The 17,876-nt window shown below is 40.4% G+C and overlaps 1 protein-coding gene across 14 annotated transcripts in view; it reads right to left on the reverse strand.

Annotated features, from left to right (window-relative positions):
• Positions 1-17,876, reverse strand: part of LOC121739961 (bromodomain adjacent to zinc finger domain protein 2B-like) — an 80,532-nt gene that overhangs the window by 23,795 nt on the left and 38,861 nt on the right. For 9 of the 14 annotated variants that reach the window (XM_042132614.1, XM_042132613.1, XM_042132612.1 and 6 more), the window contains exons 4-23: positions 14,599-14,757; positions 14,083-14,254; positions 13,543-13,625; positions 12,816-12,953; positions 12,224-12,360; positions 11,842-11,939; positions 11,659-11,676; positions 9,757-9,841; positions 9,181-9,300; positions 8,738-8,849; positions 8,147-8,239; positions 6,527-6,646; positions 6,008-6,085; positions 5,279-5,383; positions 4,569-4,726; positions 3,550-3,670; positions 1,806-1,930; positions 1,107-1,246; positions 764-872; positions 447-533 (exon numbers count right to left, since the gene is read on the reverse strand). In XM_042132614.1, coding sequence (XP_041988548.1) covers positions 447-533; positions 764-872; positions 1,107-1,246; positions 1,806-1,930; positions 3,550-3,670; positions 4,569-4,726; positions 5,279-5,383; positions 6,008-6,085; positions 6,527-6,646; positions 8,147-8,239; positions 8,738-8,849; positions 9,181-9,300; positions 9,757-9,841; positions 11,659-11,676; positions 11,842-11,939; positions 12,224-12,360; positions 12,816-12,953; positions 13,543-13,625; positions 14,083-14,254; positions 14,599-14,757 — 2,258 coding nt within the window. The remainder of the gene's footprint in view (positions 1-446; positions 534-763; positions 873-1,106; positions 1,247-1,805; positions 1,931-3,549; positions 3,671-4,568; positions 4,727-5,278; positions 5,384-6,007; positions 6,086-6,526; positions 6,647-8,146; positions 8,240-8,737; positions 8,850-9,180; positions 9,301-9,756; positions 9,842-11,658; positions 11,677-11,841; positions 11,940-12,223; positions 12,361-12,815; positions 12,954-13,542; positions 13,626-14,082; positions 14,255-14,598; positions 14,758-17,876) is intronic. The other 5 variants (XM_042132617.1, XM_042132610.1, XM_042132616.1 and 2 more) reach the window with 2 other exon arrangements.

Here is a 17,876-nt window from a genome sequence, read left to right on the forward strand (position 1 = left end):
GAATGAACACACACTACGAGAGGAAGCTAGGAGATCTACGGTGAGGCGACGAGCTGCACCTCGACGGCTCGTCGCCTCATCTCTACTGTGAGCACAATGTTGCCAAGCATCAAATTGATAATAAAACAAACACAAGCACATGAAATAAAACATAAATATATAAAGAGTACTGGATCCCATATATTATTATAGTACTTAAGTAAAAACAACTCAAAAATATAAATACACAAATAGTATACTAATAATAATTAAATAATGTCTAGGAGATGTAAACAAACAACTAAGATCAATTCTGCCATAAAATAGCAACATTCACAAGAAAACTACTGACTACCTACTAGACACAAATGATGAAATCTATGCAGTCAACTGTACACTGTGGTAGGATCTACAAATTGATGAATGTTATAAGGTAAGAATACTAAACCACTAAGCACAAATCTCACCTCTAGTAGCTGTTGACTTCTCGCTTCTTTTTCTCTTTTAACATATTCTGCCTTCTCCGTCCTTTCGAGCTCTCGTACTAAGCGGGCCTAAAATAAACAATATACTTTAATACTTACTTTTAAAACATTGTGCGATCAAAATTTTGTAGTTCCTTACATATTGTGTTCGTAAATGTGTAAAAGTTTTAATTAAACATTTCTCTATTTTGCTTTTAAAACAAAAAAAAATGTTGTATGTCTTTCATGTGTATTTATTATGTAGGTGTCTGCGTATACGTGCGTGTCGTACGTTCACGTGATGCGTGAGTGCACGTTACCTGTTGCGCGCGTGCGTCTCGCTGCGCCTGCTGTCGTCGCGCGAGCTCCATACGGCGCTCCAGCGGCGGCGGCGTCGGTCGCCCACACGCCGCGCGGGCTTCCTCCACCCTGCACAAAATATTATATCATTAATTTTCAAATATAAGAAAACTTTTTTACGTACTATAAGTAGCTACACAGCTACAAAGTGCCAGGTACATTCTACAGCTTCACTATTACGTATGTATTTATGTTTTTATTTTAAAACACATAAACTTTATGGGAATTGATAATTATTAAGTGGATAGCGAATACACCTTTTAATTTGTTAGAAATATGTTTTCGTAGTAGCATAATCCTCACCTCTTAGTGATCTCGGCCTCTGTCAAGACAGAGGGCTCGGCGCCGTCGGTGGCCGGCTGTATGTACTCGCCAAGTATGGTGCGACTGCTGAAGCTGAAGTTGTCGCGGCACAGCGGCGGGCACGGGTTCGCTTCCAGGAACTGAATAGTCAAAGCGTTATTATACTCAAACAGCTTTAATAAATATATTCAAGTTTATTTATGTTCTACTAGATATTGTCCGCAATTTAGTGCGGATGGATTTTGTACCATCGAAGTAACTGATTCATAGGCAGTTGACAGACCTACGTCTGTTGCTCGGATTATATCAATTCAATGATAATTGATAGCCGTGATTTGTCGGATGGGTTTGACAAAGCGCGAACAAAATACGTCGGTCCGCCATCTGCCTATGAATCAACTTCACTGATCTACTGTAATTATAAGGCTCACTTGTGCCAATCTAGGATTTTTGCTAATTACCTTTTATCTACAGTAGCGCAAGTAGAAAAAGTGTTCAACGTTCTAACACTTTTCCTAGCCTTCCTCTCTATTATCATTAAGGGTCAATTGAGACCGCAACGCGATGCGTAGATGCATTTCTAAAGTATCGATTTGACATACTTCAATTACGAGAGACGTCACACAAGTCTGTCAATTCAATACAAAATCAAAAATGCATCTACGCGTCGCGTTGCGGTCTGCATTGACCCTTACTCACCGTCTGCAGCTCAGCGGGCGACTTGATGTGCAGCGCGGCGTGCGGCTCGGGCGGCGAGTACGACACGTCCCCGCGCACGTGACACTTGCGTGACAACCCGCGGACCAACGTCACGCGCCGCCAACCTGGGACAAGACAATGAGTGAGTGAAATAGGCGCATTAAGTCAAACGTTCTTAATATTAATGGTACGCCTATATTATGCCCACGAAGCTAACGGGATTGTAACATCACTTCTGCGTATATCTTCATTTTCCTAATTTTGTATGACCCATCACGTTGTTTCGCTGTAAGGTATTATGGTAGTTTTGTATAATTAGCCCAAGTCGTAAGACGTGACACGAAAGAAACACCTACGACAAAACTGATAATACTGTTCTTAGGGGGATATTAGATTATCATATATATTGGATCCGAGATCATTGAGTCAATGATATTGGATAATATATAGACATAATATGATTCATTTCTTCTTTGATCATAGATTTTTGACATTTGCTGAGAGATTGGATCCAATATGGTCATAGAAATAGGTGTTGCCAGTTAATTTATATAAAAAAGAGTTTTTAATTTCTTGTTCGTTAATATGTTTCAAATAATGTAATGTAATTATTTTTCTAATTATATACTTCGATAATCTTGCTGAAATAACAAAAAACTAGGCATATTAAAAATGACGATGTCTTTTGACAAATCGAATTCTCTGAGATCTAGTAACCCTGACGTCAATACCTGTCAGCGTTAGCCCTCTCCATTGGCTATTGAAACCACATATGACGTAAAATAGGATCAATGAAATATGATAATGTAATAAGCAGATATGATCAAACGATCATATATATTGGATCCTATATATGATCATAGAAATGATCCAATATAAATGTAATACCCCCCTAAAGTTTGGCGATGTATGATATACTTGTCGATCCTATTTTAGATCGTATTGACTTCTACAATGTATATTTATTTCGCTTCACAAAAACATTTTGGTGTCAATATAAAGTCCACGGAGCTCATACAAAGAGGAGCTGGCCTAAGCAACTGTGCACTGTGATTTTCAACTAGGTCCTGACGTCATCATTGTGGGCGGGGCTTAAGTCAGTACACTTTCAGCGTTTGTCAGGTGCACACGTAACGAGACTCCCAATAAAATGGTGTTTTCTGCGTACTTAACAAGGAAAGGATGAAGTATTGTGTTTTACAATGTCGAAAACACTCAGACAGACGTTCTGATAATATAAATACCATCACATTTCATTTGGAAACAATTTTAAATGTAATTTAAATATAAAAGTTCTAGAACATTTCAGCTTTCAGCGTTAATTATACTACTTGACACTAGGTGGCCAAACCTTTGAAAGATAATACAGACGTAAATGCGTATAATTTTGCATAAGTTTATTACAATAATCATACTTGAATACTGAAAACCGTTATACACTTAGTCTTAAACAAAATATCCAGGGCAGTGGTACATCCCATAATATTCAAGACAAAATGACATCTAGTGTAAGATAGTTGAACTACGTCGTAACATCAACATCGACCTAAGCTAGTAGTTTGGCTTTTAGCCGATAGATGAAATATTGAGAAGTGGGCGGTGCTTGACACCCCGTCACCCCGCAAATTGTCACGCGTCGTTTCATAAGGAAACTTGATTACAACACCTCCTCTTAGTATTAGCTCCGTGATATAGTCCTATGCTTAATAACGACTTTGATTCAATTAGTAATGATATAAGTTACCGAGAGCCAGCGGCAACCGCAGCGGCGGGTCGGGCTCGCCGGTCTCGCTGTCGGAGGCGGCGCTGTCAGACGCGCACGAGTCCGTGCTCCCGCCCTCGCCCACCAGCGCACGCAGCTTCTCCTGTACACACACATAACAGAGTGTTCTAAATTTAAAAAGATCAAACGTCAAAATTTACTTTACAACTTTTCTTAATGTAGCCTAAAAAGTGAAGAATAGTGACCATGATTAATGGAGATGAGGTTTATTTGGGCCAAAAGTCTATGTAGCCAGCCATCGAAAAAGTGTGTTAGTTTTTTTGGGAAAATAAACTTCCTTTAATGAAACGATACTCTAGGAACAGAGGTTTAAAATATACGGGATGAAAGTTTTTTTTTACTTCTATGCAAGCGATATATGGCTTACGCACATTAAACTAAAAGTGAAATAACAAACAGTCTATAACTTTTCTAAACTATTAATCCTTCGATTAATCGGATTCTTGGAAATCTCTTGTTATTCTATTGTTGTCGCGGTCACCGGTGCCTTTATGGGGCTTGATGGGTTAAAGGCATATTGGACACGTTGGCTGCCATGAGCATCATTGGTGGGATCCCATTTTCTTGTCTGTGTGGCTATGAGCATCACTGGTGGGATCAAAAGACCATTGTCCAATTGTCTATTGTAAATTGTATGGGGCATAGGAGCAACTACTGAAGATGTAGTATCGCGGGCAGCCAACGTTTTATGCTGGCTTCTCACGGCGCGTAATATCACGATCCGCACCGCACCGAGCCGGTTTGTACGAACTACGAGCGAACACGAGCCAACAGGCGAATCCGCGCTACCCGGTCTCACGGCGCGTAATATCACGAGCCGCTCGAACCACGCTGAGCCGTGCCTTTGAAGTTACCGACTTCAATCGGATCGGACGCGCCTGCTCGAGCCTCCCCTTCACACGGCGCGTGACTCCAGCTGGCGCGGCGTGGCTTGTAATGTTACGCGCCTTGAGAAGCCAGCATTAACGTGGTATACTCACCAGGTCAGTCTCCCCCAGCAGCTGCTGCGCCAGCGCCGGCCGCAGCCCGAGCGCGCGGCTCTGCGCCAGGAGAGAGGCGACGGTGTTCTTCTTGGGCTTGGACACGCCGCGCCCGAGGTTACGCGGCCGACCTTCGCGCGCGCCCCAGGATGACACCGCTGTTAGTTTGTATGTGTAATTTGATAGTTGGACTTTGCAGCTTGTGAACGACTTGTGTATTGTATCATCGAGGAAATTGATTCCTAGGCAGTTGATGGACCTAAGTCATTTGGTCGGATCATATCAATTTAATGTTAATTGTGATGTGTCGGCTGGGATTGACGTAACGCGACCAAACTGCTTATAGGTCCCCCATCTGCCTAGGAATCAACTTCTCTGAGAAGTTGATTCAAAAATGAGGTTCGTTGATTTTGAGGGCTCATTTGATGGTTTCGAGGATAACGGTGTTTACACTAACATCTTGTATAAGCAACTCCATTCATCGTTGGGCCAAAATTCGTTTATCGCGCGGGAACCGTACATTTTCCGGGATAAAAAGTATCCCATGTCCTTAACGGGATCCAAAGTATCCCCATATCAAGCCGCTCACCCCGCTGTCGCCGCTTAAACCGCTGAATCGATTTCAGCAAAATCGGTTCAAAGGTTTGGGCGTGAAGAAGTAACAGACAGACAGAAACACTTTCGCATTTATTAGTATGGATATGTCTCACCTTCGCTGTCCTCGCTGCCGCTGGAGGTGGGTCGAGGGGAGTGGGCCGGCGCGCCGCCGCCCTCCGGCGCCACGCGGCGCGGCTTCGCGCCCGGCTTGCGACGAGCTGGACAAACATTTCAGTATAAAATGAGTAATGTTGAATGAAAAAAATCTTCCGATAATGCTAAGTACTCACATACGGTTTTGCTCTATAGTTTTACGCCGAATCGAAGGAAATGACATATTTGACATATTTAATTCCATCGAGCCGGCTCGAAGCGAGCCTTTGAGCTGTCAGTTTTGCGGTCCACACGGTGGTTATTGCTCGATTTGGAGTAAAACTATCGAGCAAAACCGTATGTGAGTACTTAGCATTACACTTAGGTACTTATGAAATATTAATAAACACTAATTGTCCAGCTCTGAGCAGACCGATGATGATGAACTATTGCTAAGAACACTCTCGATCATGTCAGTTTTCGAATAAAAGAAAACTAAATCAAAATCGATTGACAGACAGACATCAAACACGCCTCTTTTTGGCCAAGGGTTAATAATAATGAGATACATTATCTAAATCAACCATTAATAACTAATGAATTAACTGATTAATTTACTACACAAGATACACACTGAATTGACAGAGTAGACTTGCCGCGGGCGCAACATGGGCTGCCTATTTCAAGTTTATAAAATATGTTTTATAGTTATTCTATAATATTTATTGTGTAGTTTATACAATACTTACATATCCTGTCGTTAGAGGCGTTGAGGGAACTACTGAGTGACGTCAGCCTGGACAGCGCGTCTGAAGCTTGCGTACTCGCTGGAACAATACAAATAAATAAAAATAAGTAACGTTACTGACACCATGAACCGCAACAAAGCAACAAAAAAGTTAACGTGTGACCTGTGGAGACCTCATTCTCAAATTGATTTGTTGCTGTCAGCCTGTCACCCACTTTTTTTTTAAATTAGCCGAGTATGCATTTACAGACTACAGTACATCTAAAGCTGTTTTACTTTGCCGATAGCTTGTTGAATCGAATTCTCAAAAAAATCGAAATTTAAAAACTTTATAATCAAATAAACACTCATCTCCTAAAGTCTGTCAAAATCAAAACTTACCGCCGCACTCAGAGACGATAATAATTTAAAATTTTGACATAAGTCTCATTCATTAACTGTCAATTTCTACTTTATTGAAGTTTAATCATCATTTAACGTCTCTGAGTGCGGCAGTAAATGTATCATAGCAGCTACTCACGCGGCGTGGGTTTGAGTGAGAGGTTGAGTGGCGCGTCGTCGTCGCCCTTCGTGCCCAGGTCAAGCGGCGACTCCTCCGCGCTCGTGTTGTTGGACTTCGTGCTAAGGTTGAGACCTGAATCTGAAAGAGAAGACAGATAATAAATGATTAAACAGACGGTCGAAATGTTACGAATTATCGAGTGTTTATATACATTCGATATTTCAAACACTAATTCGCATACGTCTATTCTAAGTAATAAACGATGCACAGCAGCGCACCGCTGTGCAGGTCGGGGTAGGGGGTGTTAGTTTTTTATGTTATGTAATTTCTTGATTCGGTCGCCGCTTTTAAAGTCCGTGATAAATGTACACTTGTGTATAAGCATTAAGCATACATGATAATTGTAACTGGACAGTCGAAGATTTACTCGAACTATTGCATAGCTTTTATCGCGGACTTTGAGCGCGGCGACCGAATCAAGAAATTCCATAACGTAAAAAACTAACACCCACCACTCCGACCTGCACAGCGGTGCGGCGTTGCTGTGCATCGTTTATTACCTAGAATAGACGAATGTGAATTATGATTGCATAAGTTGATAAACAATGCTACGCTATAGCTTTAACGAGGCAGTCTCCGTGATCCACACGTATTTTTTTAGAAGAGGGGTCAATTGTAGGTCAATAATCTTAAAACATGACAAATCTATAAGGGTTCCGTTTTTTGCCATTTGGCTACGGAGCCCTAAAAATTGTCGAGTGTTAATTTCGTTTTGTTCGGAATGACAATTTCAAATCTTTACATTTTTTTGGTAAGAATTCCGGCGCTCTTTTATGATATCATTTATCAATACTAGGGAATGTAATACCGGGATACCGGGATCCCGAAATACCGGGATCCCGCATGCATTTTGCGGGACTAATCCCGGTCGAAAATTTAGCGGGATCCCGCGGGACTAGCTAGAACTAGATTACAAAGAAGCTTGATTTATACATGTAACTCTGCGCGAGGGGGTGCGTGAACTGGCTATAGGCAGCCCACTAAACAATTTACCTTCAATTCACCTATATTTCACTTTAAATGACAATTGTACCAACCAGCGTGGAAGCTGAGCGAAATTTTTTAGCTCAGCTTCCACGCTACCTTAGGCTACCTTATGTTGAATATCTGGAGCCGTTTGGCAGACGACAAAATTAATACCCTAACTTTTTTAACATACTTTTATAAGCTTGAACTTAGGTATAGTATGTAACGGAATCTTTTAGCACAATTTTCCGTATATTTCGAAAAAAAATGAATTTTTTTAATAAAACATGAAAATAAATACCTAAGCATGTTTTGAGTTTATTTTAACTATTATTGTTACGTAACCATTTCCAAAAAATGTTTAGTTTTTCTTTTATTTTTACATCTAAAGTCTAAAGTATTAATAAACCATTGTAATAAAAAGTGTGAGAATAAGTTTGCTTTAGTTGAGTTTCTAAGACTAAAACGGAGTCTATCAAGTAAAGTCATTATAACCATTTATTATGAAAGTTTAAGTCCACCCTGCGGGATCCCGCAAATGCCGGGTTCCAGCGGGATTGTAATGGTTCAGTCCCGCAAATACCGGGATTGAAATTATCTTGCGAGATTTACCTGCGGCAGTGGTGCCAGCGAGCTGTCTCTCGAGCGCGGCCAGACTCACGCCGCTCTGGCTGGCGATGGTCTGCAGCAGCTCGCGGGATATACCTGATGATATACAGAGAAATTACGCTACTGGTTTCCCTTAACAATCGTAAATCATTGGGATCATTACGAAACATAGTGTAAATAGATATTGAGATCATTGTAAAACATAGCGATAAATATTTATTAGAAATTCAAAATTGTATTGGAAAATACAAGGTGCTCATTTCTTATAGAAACATAGAAGTCTCATAGAAAATGTAAGGGCCTGTTTCACCACTTCCTGATAAGTGCCGGATAGGTTATCCACAACTTTTTTGACAGATTATATATACTCTATCTGTCAAGTTAAGTGGTGCATAGCCTATTCGGCCCTTATCAGGAAGTGGTGAAACAGACTAGGGTCTGACAACTAGCGCTGAAAAAAAGGTCTTACCGGTCTTTCAGCGCTAGTTTTTTCACAGTGAACTTCATAGTAAGGAACAAAACAGTTTTAAAGTATTATCACTTGGTTTTGTTACACCCTGCAGGTAAACAAGGTTGAGTATCGGCTGCACTGACCGGCGTAGTCGGCGAGGTTGGGCGGCGGCGTGCCGGAGACGGAGTTGGCGCGCTCCGGCTTCGTCGGCAGCCGGATCACCTCCACCGACGACCGCGAGTTGCCGTACTCGTCCTGCAGACGTTTAAAACATATTATAATGACTCTAGAGTCTAGACTAAGGTTAAATGCAGTTGGATATAATCAAATTATAATTTATAAGGTTTGTTACAATCAGAAAAGGCCCCAAAACTTCACAATTTAAAGAGATTTGTGTGGTAGTAGTTTACTCTAACACACTCACAAGTCACAGCATAACACTGTAATAGTTCATACTCCTCATAGTTTTATCAATACAACTTTTTCTTCCCTGAACTTCTGTAGGCAGAAACTAAACTGTGGGTTTTTTAAAACCTTATTAAACTATTTCCTCCCGGCTCCCGCATAATGCAAAATATGAACATACCACTTTCTGCCGTTTGCTGGGCAGCGGCGCGGCGCGCTCGCTCGAGGGGTGTACGGAGACCTGCGGCGGGTCCAACGAGATCGTCTTCTTGCGGCCGCGGTTGGTCGTGCCGGGCGGAACCTGCGCAATATAAGTTAATATTTACACTAATTATGCAATGAATTGTCTTGCGAGCTGACTGACAATTTTACTTTTAATCAATCAAACAAACTATGGTCCCCACAACCCATTGACAGACTTGTTACACCTACCGAGTAGAGTCAGCCACTCTACTTTAAGTGCAATCAAGCCCTAAGACGAGACGCATAGCCAGCTCTTGATGCCTAGCTATCACATATTATATCTTATTTTCATAAGTATGAGATGTAATGAAATGATGAAAATATGTGCAAACGCGGATGGAAGGTACCTGACCATCTTAACATTCTCGCAGTCTCATTCACAACATGTCTTATAATTATTTTAAGCTTTCGCGCATAGTTTACATTATTGTCTTTTATAATAATTAGTATGGTAAGTAGGTACTATAAAATAGGGTTAATAAACCCTATGTTACATAAAATACATATTAGATACCTTAGGTCCCGCCAACGACGAGGTGTACTTAATGATCTCCGTGTCGGGAGGTAGCCTGACACCGCCCAGCACAGATGAGGGATCACTGTAATTAATATAAAACCTTATATTATTATACAATGTGTCCCGACACCGGTGTCCGATCCTTTAATGTCATGATCTATGGCATATTTTATCGACAAATTGGCCCTCAAATTTTATCTCTCTCTCACGGTTGTAAAATGGCAGCCATTTTAGTTTTTCTCGGGCTTTCACAATAATCTGACCAGTACTTCTCATGTAAATATCCTATGAAGATAAAAAGGGTCTCATTTGATAGCTAAACTTGTGGACTACGCTTACACAGGCAATATGTTATAAATTTCGTGGAATTAAACATAGAAAAACCAAAGTTTAAGAAAAAAAAAATGTGTATTTTTTAATTAATGGCTTTTTGTGAAAAATCTAGCACATTAAACTGGTTCTTTTTTTATTTTAAAAAGATAGAGGAGGTTTTTATCTTAAATAAATTCTTTACTTCAATCAAAAAAGTCAGATAGTTTAGAATTTATAACGATTTTCCTATGAAGTATAGGTCAGATTAGTATGAAGCCAGAGAATTTTTTTTTCAAAAGTTAGAAAAATTATATATTTGAAAGCCAATTTGTCACTAAAATATGCCATAAGTAATGAGTTCGATTTTTTCTCCAACTTTTGGAATGAAAGTTTTTTCTCTGGCTTCATACTAATCTGACCTATACTTCATAGGAAAATTGTAATAACTTCTAAACTATCTGACTTAGAGCATTAAAGTAAAGAATTTATTTAAGATAAAAACTTCCTCTATCTTTTTAAAATGAAAAAGAACCAGTTTAATGTGCTAGATTTTTCACAAAAAGCCATTAATAAAAAAATACACATTTTTTTTTAATAAGCTTTGGTTTTTCTATGTTTAATTCCACGAAATTTATAACATATTGCCTGTGTAAGCGTAGTCCACAAGTTTAGCTATCAAATGAGACCTTTTTTATCTTCATAGGATATTTACATGAGAAGTACTGGTCAGATTAGTGTGAAAGCCCGAGAAAAACTAAAATGGCTGCCATTTTACAACCGTGAGAGCTACGAATAATAAAAACTAAGGAAAAGTAACTCCGTCAAAAAACATGCTCCACAATACTTGTCAAAAAAGTGTACCTTAGGTACACATTTCAATACATTTGCAATATTTAGGTGACCTTGAGCGGTACTAGGCTGACGTTACATAACAGATCAAAAGGAACCAAATTTAAAACGGTAATAGTATGGGAGTTACGATTCCTTAGTTTTTATTATTCATAGCGTGAGAGAGAGATAAAATTTGAGGGCCAATTTGTCGATAAAATATGCCATAGATCATGACATTAAAGGATCGGACACCGGTGTCGGGACACATTGTATATTATATAAGTATATAATTATTATGGTTCGCTTTCTATATTACTTTTAGGTACCGTATAGGTATACTCTACTCGGTGAAACATGGCGGTAGTTGTCATTGACTCCCTGTCAAAAAACTTGTCATTTTCTATAAGCCGCGATTGACAATGAAGTGTCAGAATTTCATTCGTTCACATCGAGTATGCAAAATACGATATCGCCCTACCGCCACCTTTAGGGCGATATCGTAAATTTGTATACTCGATGTGATCTGAATATGAAGCATATCACTTCGAACTCATAAAAAGTTGGAGATTATCATTCTAAAAGGTTTTCCGATGAATCTGTAATAATCTGTGTCTTTATTTATAAGAGGTCAATTTTATTCTTAAACATTCTAAATACAGTGCGAGCATTTTTCATTTAGCACCTAGACTAAAAAGGTCAATGACCGCTACCGCCATGTTTCGCCGAGTACAGTATAATGTATTTTCTGTTACTTACCCTGATTCCAAAGCAGCACTAAGCAAAAAGAAAAGGATTTAAAGTTTTTCATAATCACAAGCAATATAATTTCATAAGCATTTATTTAGAATAATGTAACAATATATGTTATCACTTATCACTATAAGTATATTGCGCTATTGAACAATTACTAGATAGAGTTAATAATTTTTATAACCTTACCTAAGAATATTATGAGGAAGGCCCGTCAAGGAATCGATGCCTGATCTCCGGTCTTTCTCCGAGCCACTCATACTGAAGGGATATAAAGGCGACATGTTCTGGAAATATAAATAAAATGTTAAACATCTTCTTAGTAAATACTAATACAAACGAGCAGCAGGCTGCAGGACATCATAAAAAAATCAAAATTAAATATTGATAAGATGTATGCACTAGGCATGGTCAAATGACTGCAAAACGTCATTACGCGACTCGCGCAATTTTACAGAATTTCAATTTTTAAAGGTTGACTTTTTTATGTTCAGTTTTTGTAAGACGCGTCGATGCGCCTCGACTCTGAGCTATATAAATTACCCTAAGAGGTGCTCAGGTAAACACACACCTTGCCCTTAGCAGCAGCGACAGCGGCGTGGTAGGCGCCGTGCGCGGCCGCCTGCGCCAGCATGAGGTCGCCGCGCAGCATCGCTAGGTCCCGCTCCTTCTCCTTCGATGATGATGATGATGAACTGGAGCTCTTGCCTGCATACATATGTATTATGATTGAACTGTGAATACTAGTACCATCATTAAGGACTTGATCGTTTTAAATTAGCAATGCCCACTTGGGATCACTGCCATACAAGCCTAAGTTTTTTTTACCATTTATTTCAGGCATCTAGGCCCATAAGAGTACCTAGTGATAATGTAATTTTAAGTTGTAGGTTACACATTCAATCTGGCATCAGTTCAGTCCATCAATCTGAGGTTGACGCCAGTAAGTACATTAAAAAAATGATCAGTCCATATTCAATCCGTGGGTTAGACGTTCAGTTTCGCGTCAATCTTTACCAGTTTGATGGATCAAATTGATGAGAAACTGAATGTGTAACCTACGTCAACGATTTCCATGTGAATACTATTTGGAGTTTCATACACTTGATTGATGTTGTATAACTGAATTAATAGAATAATCACTGCACAGTGCTAACACTCACGCGAGGGCAGCGGCTGCTGCTTGCTGGGTTTGGAGTGTAGCGGCTGCTGCGCGAGGTTGTTGAGCGACGCCAGGCTCGACAGCGACGGCGACGACATCGTTGACGGTGAGGAGGTCTTTGGGAAGCCGTACGATGACCCTGAAACAACACGATGGTAACAGTTAAGTGCTCAAAAAATACGATGAAACAATCATACATGACTACATGAGATAGATGCCAAAATAATTGGCCCGATTTTGGCTTAGCCGGAACTAAAACATTGTTAACTAATACACCAAAACAAGAGCTTTAACAAACTGGCAATTGGCAAGGCGCTTTCTCGACACACCACACTAAACGTATGGGTGTCATGCGATAAGGGTGTTTGAAATTCTATTTTCCAGCAGGTGCCGCTATGTAGCCTAAGAGCCAGTCCACACGGCGCGTTGCGTCAGCGTTGCGTCGACGCAGCGCTGCCGTTGCGTGGTTATACATACAAATTACCAAGGTGTTCACCAGCGTGCAACGCACACACACAGCGCAAGCGCTGTTTCACGCCGGTTTTCTGTGAGCCCGTGGTATTTCTCCGGTCGAACCGGCCCATTCGTGCCGAAGCATGACTCTCCCACGGTATAAGGCTACATAGCGGCACCTGGTGGCAAATGGAATATTAACCCTCATTGACCCGCCTATAAATCGCCAGTGTGATTTAAAGACTACAATAAAGAGCACAGTGTAGCCCACTCACTCATGCTGGGCTGCGAGCTGGCGGTGCTGGTAGCGGGGCTCTTGTCCTTCGCCGACACGCTGGAGGAGCTGCTGCGACCCGACCTGCAATCATGTTCATGTTATTCATTAGGATTAGAATTTAGAGACGAATTAGGTCAATGGAAAAGTAGAGACCGGACTGTATTGTAAGAGCAACAGTCGACTGTGTGAAAAGAGCACCCTATTGGCTAGCCCACCGTAGATTGGTTGTATAATGATGCAAGAGTAGCTGGTAAGTAACGTATTTACAAAATATAAAGATACTAGGTCCTAATACAATCTGCTTATTTTAGGACCGGGCGTTATTAACAATTATCTGACTGATTCACGATTTCCGTTCGACTCGGTTTCGGAAACTTTACCGTGTGGTCATTGATCAATTCCTAGCGAGCGTCTATTCGATGTCGCGCAGTGAAGTTTTCGAATACGTGTCGAATTGAGCATTGTGAATCAGGAGTCAGGACAAATATCTGTTGATTCCACATAACAAACTTGTTTACAAATTAATACTTTCATCTACCTATCGTTCCTGGATGGCGGCTTGGCGGGTTTCTGCGGCTGCTTCATGGCGGAGAGGGCGGAGAGCGCGGCGTAGGGGTCGGCCATGGGCGGGAAGTTGAGGCCGGAGGCCTGCAGCCGCGCCAGGTAGTCCTGCGCCGCGAGGTGGGACGCCATCGACCACCATGCCGCACCTGGTAAATGAAAAATATATTTTATGACAATGACTTTGTGAAGCACACCATGCATAATGCAAAACGAGTATATAGTAATTACAGTAGACATAAATGAGACAAAGTTAATATAAACCAAACGTTTCTAGTGTAACTTTCTAAAAAAAGAATAAACAATGACTAATTTTTGAAATGAATCTGTAATTTTGTCGCTCAAATTTATCAATATCTCTAGCCTGTTATGGTGACAACCTTTTTTGAACAGAGACGCGCAAAGTTAAAAATTGGATATTTACTATGACTTTGTAACAAGTATCAAGACTACTCTTGGACATTTCAGAATAAAGCATGTATCGGCGACTCACTGGCGGCAGGATGTAGCCCGAGGGAGGCGGCTTGGTTGGCGGCGACACCCAGCGTGGTGGGCGGCGGGTACCGCGAGCCGAACCCGAACAGCGCCGCCTGCGCCTGCGCCTGCGCCTGCGCAGCCGCGCCGCCGCCGCCGCCGTCACGACCCCAGTACGCTGGAAAATTATAATAAGATCATTAGAATGGTTATATGTAGATATGTCATAACATAAACAAGGGCTATATGGCCCTAGCCCTAGCTACTAGCTAGCCCCGAGTATTTGTATAGAACTTAGAAGGCAAAATTCATGGGCCTTGTATTGTACCAGAGAACTATTTCGTCAAAATCTTAACAATTTTATAAACATGGAACCTATAACTGCTGACTGCTGTAACCTAAGTTTTCCAAAAGGTTCGTTATAATATGTATTTAATTTGGCCTTTTCAGTTTTTACAAAGTTACAGGCCTACTATTCCATAGCCCATACCAAATAAGCAGGTTGAAATTCAACCACATCATGATGTTGAAAATGTTCAATGTTCATAATGTAATCAGCTGTTCTTATTATCTGTTACATAATACATAACATATTCTAATATATTATGCGGACGTATGTTACATAACAGCGATACGTCTGACCTTGACTGACGAAACAGTCCTGACCTATAACCCAAGGTCCCCGATGTGGGTCACAACTTACGGCCGCCATGATCATGTAACGTCACTGCCGCGATCATGTGACGTCACTGCCGCGATCATGTAACGTCACAGCCGCGATCATGTGACGTCACAACCGCGATCATGTGTTTGCATGTGACGTCACTGCCGCGAGTCGCGACCACGTGACGTCACTGCTTTGATAGTTCACAATGTGACGCCTTGGCTAAAACTTAGACTACGGTTACACGGTCAGTCAGGCATCAGTTCAGTCCGTCATTTTGGTCAAAAATGACGGCAGAATGATCGTGTAATTAGTTGATAGACGGACTGATTTTGTTTATTACTTATGTAATAAACAAAATCAGTCACAGTCACAAGGTTAACTTTAGCTCTTTTGTGGTGAGAATACCGACGAATCTTCTGTCGACTTTCGAGGCGCCGGAGTTCTTTTTTTTTATGAAAGAAGGGGGCAAACGAGCAAACGTTCTGATGAACCTGATGGAAAGCTACTTCCGTCGCCCATGGACACTCGCAGCATCAAAGGCCGGCAACGCACCTGCAGAAGAGCTGCAGGTTCGTTGCCGGCCTTTTAAGAGGGAATAGGGTAATAGGGGAGGGTAGGGATGGGAAGGGAAGGGAATAGGGGAGGATAGGGAAGGGAATTGGGCCTCCGGTAAACTCACTCACTCGGCGAAACACAGCGCAAGCGCTGTTTTACGCCGGTTTTCTGTGAGAACGTGGTATTTCTCCGGTCGAGCCGGCCCATTCGTGCCGAAACATGGCTCTCCCACGTATAAATCTGGCCGATGGATGTAGTCTATCGGAGGTTCCGGGGGAGACTCCGGAACGAAGAGAGTCACGTCGCCGGCAAAACGTGACAGTGACATAGTTTTTAAGAATATATATAAAATATGTATGTTAGTTTTAAGGTATTTGTTATATGAACCTCTGATGCCCGAAATAAATGATTTGATTTGATTAAATGTACTTTTCAGACATCAGTCTGGCGTCAGTTTCGGACTGGACTGAACTGATGCCAGACAGCGTGTAAGTTGTAACTGTAGCCTTAAGTTACGTGACCTTAGATGGTCATAGACATGGGCAAATGACGTCATTACACAATATATTATATTAAAGTAATTCTAGGAAGGTGGTCTATCCCACCCATAACAATTTAGATTTTAGAGCATAAATTATGTATAATCATCATGTAAGCGAAGCGAAGTAACTATTATATTATTTTATAACAAGAGCATTTTGTGCCACGATCTTTTAAAATAGATTACCAAATAACGTAACTACAGAATTCGAGTCCTAATTTGAATAGAATATATATAATAGAATAGATATCTGACCACTGACTTATGTTTCTGAAGGTTGACGGCATAAAAGTATAATTTTATTTGTTTATTTGTCAATATTAAAAGACTTATTAATAGACTTGATATACCTAGGTGAGTGACCGGAGCGCAAAATTGGCACTCCTCAAATCGTTTTATGTTTCCGCGGAAATTCCCTACGACTGAACAACATGTGGACTGTGGTGCTGTCATGGTGGTGTGACGTCAGTGTGATTCGTACGTTCACTGTGTGGTTTGAGAGACCATAATATTGTTACACTACACAGTCTCGCAATCAAATATTCTTATAAGAACTCCCGGCGAGAGGGTAGAAACGGTAGCAGTCTGCATTCTGCAGTAGTATCAAAAGTTATATTTGACATTATTAAAATAGGTTCAGTAAAAAATGTTATCGGTTACAGGTGTGCATTTGTTGTTTCTTAGCTCTTAAAGACTTAATACCTTTCTTCAGATTAATTATAATTAACAAGTCCCAATGTGTGTTTGATATAATTGATTGTTTCTTAGTTCTAAAGTCTTATAAAATGGTACTATTTTCCACGGGCAATGTAAGGTTACCATGGGATTTTGTTTTGCAAAGCGGGGGCAAAACTATTCAAATAATATACTTATATAAAACGCTACATGTTTTCATACAGAAATCGTAAATTTTCCCGGTATATTATGTCCTTCCCCGGGATTCAAAGTTAGTCTTTATAGTTTATAGACATCAATTGAAGTCGCTTCAAGAGTTAATGCCTAAAGGTTATTTGTTAAAGTTTTCGAGGGTTGGTTACCGCTATCGACCCTGGTTTATCTATATATTAATACGTGAGCCAAAAACTTTGTATCCCTTTTGACGAAAAATGGGGAAACGTAGGTGAATGAAATTCTGCACAGTTATATAGTTTATATGCTGAAGGAGTGCATCGAGCTAATATTATTTTGAAATTATGCTTTTATCATACTATGATATTCTATTATAAAAAAAATTATCATACATTTTTTAACAAATAAAACATTACACACACTAGAACACACACACTAGGAAAAATGACAGATTATTGAGTGACAAGCCTATACATACGAATTATACTCTTTTATTTAAGGTTGAAGTCTGTTGACAACAAGTTGACAAATTGAAAATGGATTATAGTTTTTTTTTATTGAATCTTAGATATTATTAGACAATGCTTACACGGCCAGTCTGAGATCAGCTGAGTCCCAGAGACAAGAGTTGAAAAAAATATGATTAAGTCAAAATTTTTTTCAGAATATAGGTAGCAGTCCTAAT

Source organism: Aricia agestis, chromosome 2, assembly GCF_905147365.1.
Source record: "Aricia agestis chromosome 2, ilAriAges1.1, whole genome shotgun sequence".
NCBI lineage: Eukaryota > Metazoa > Arthropoda > Insecta > Lepidoptera > Lycaenidae > Aricia > Aricia agestis.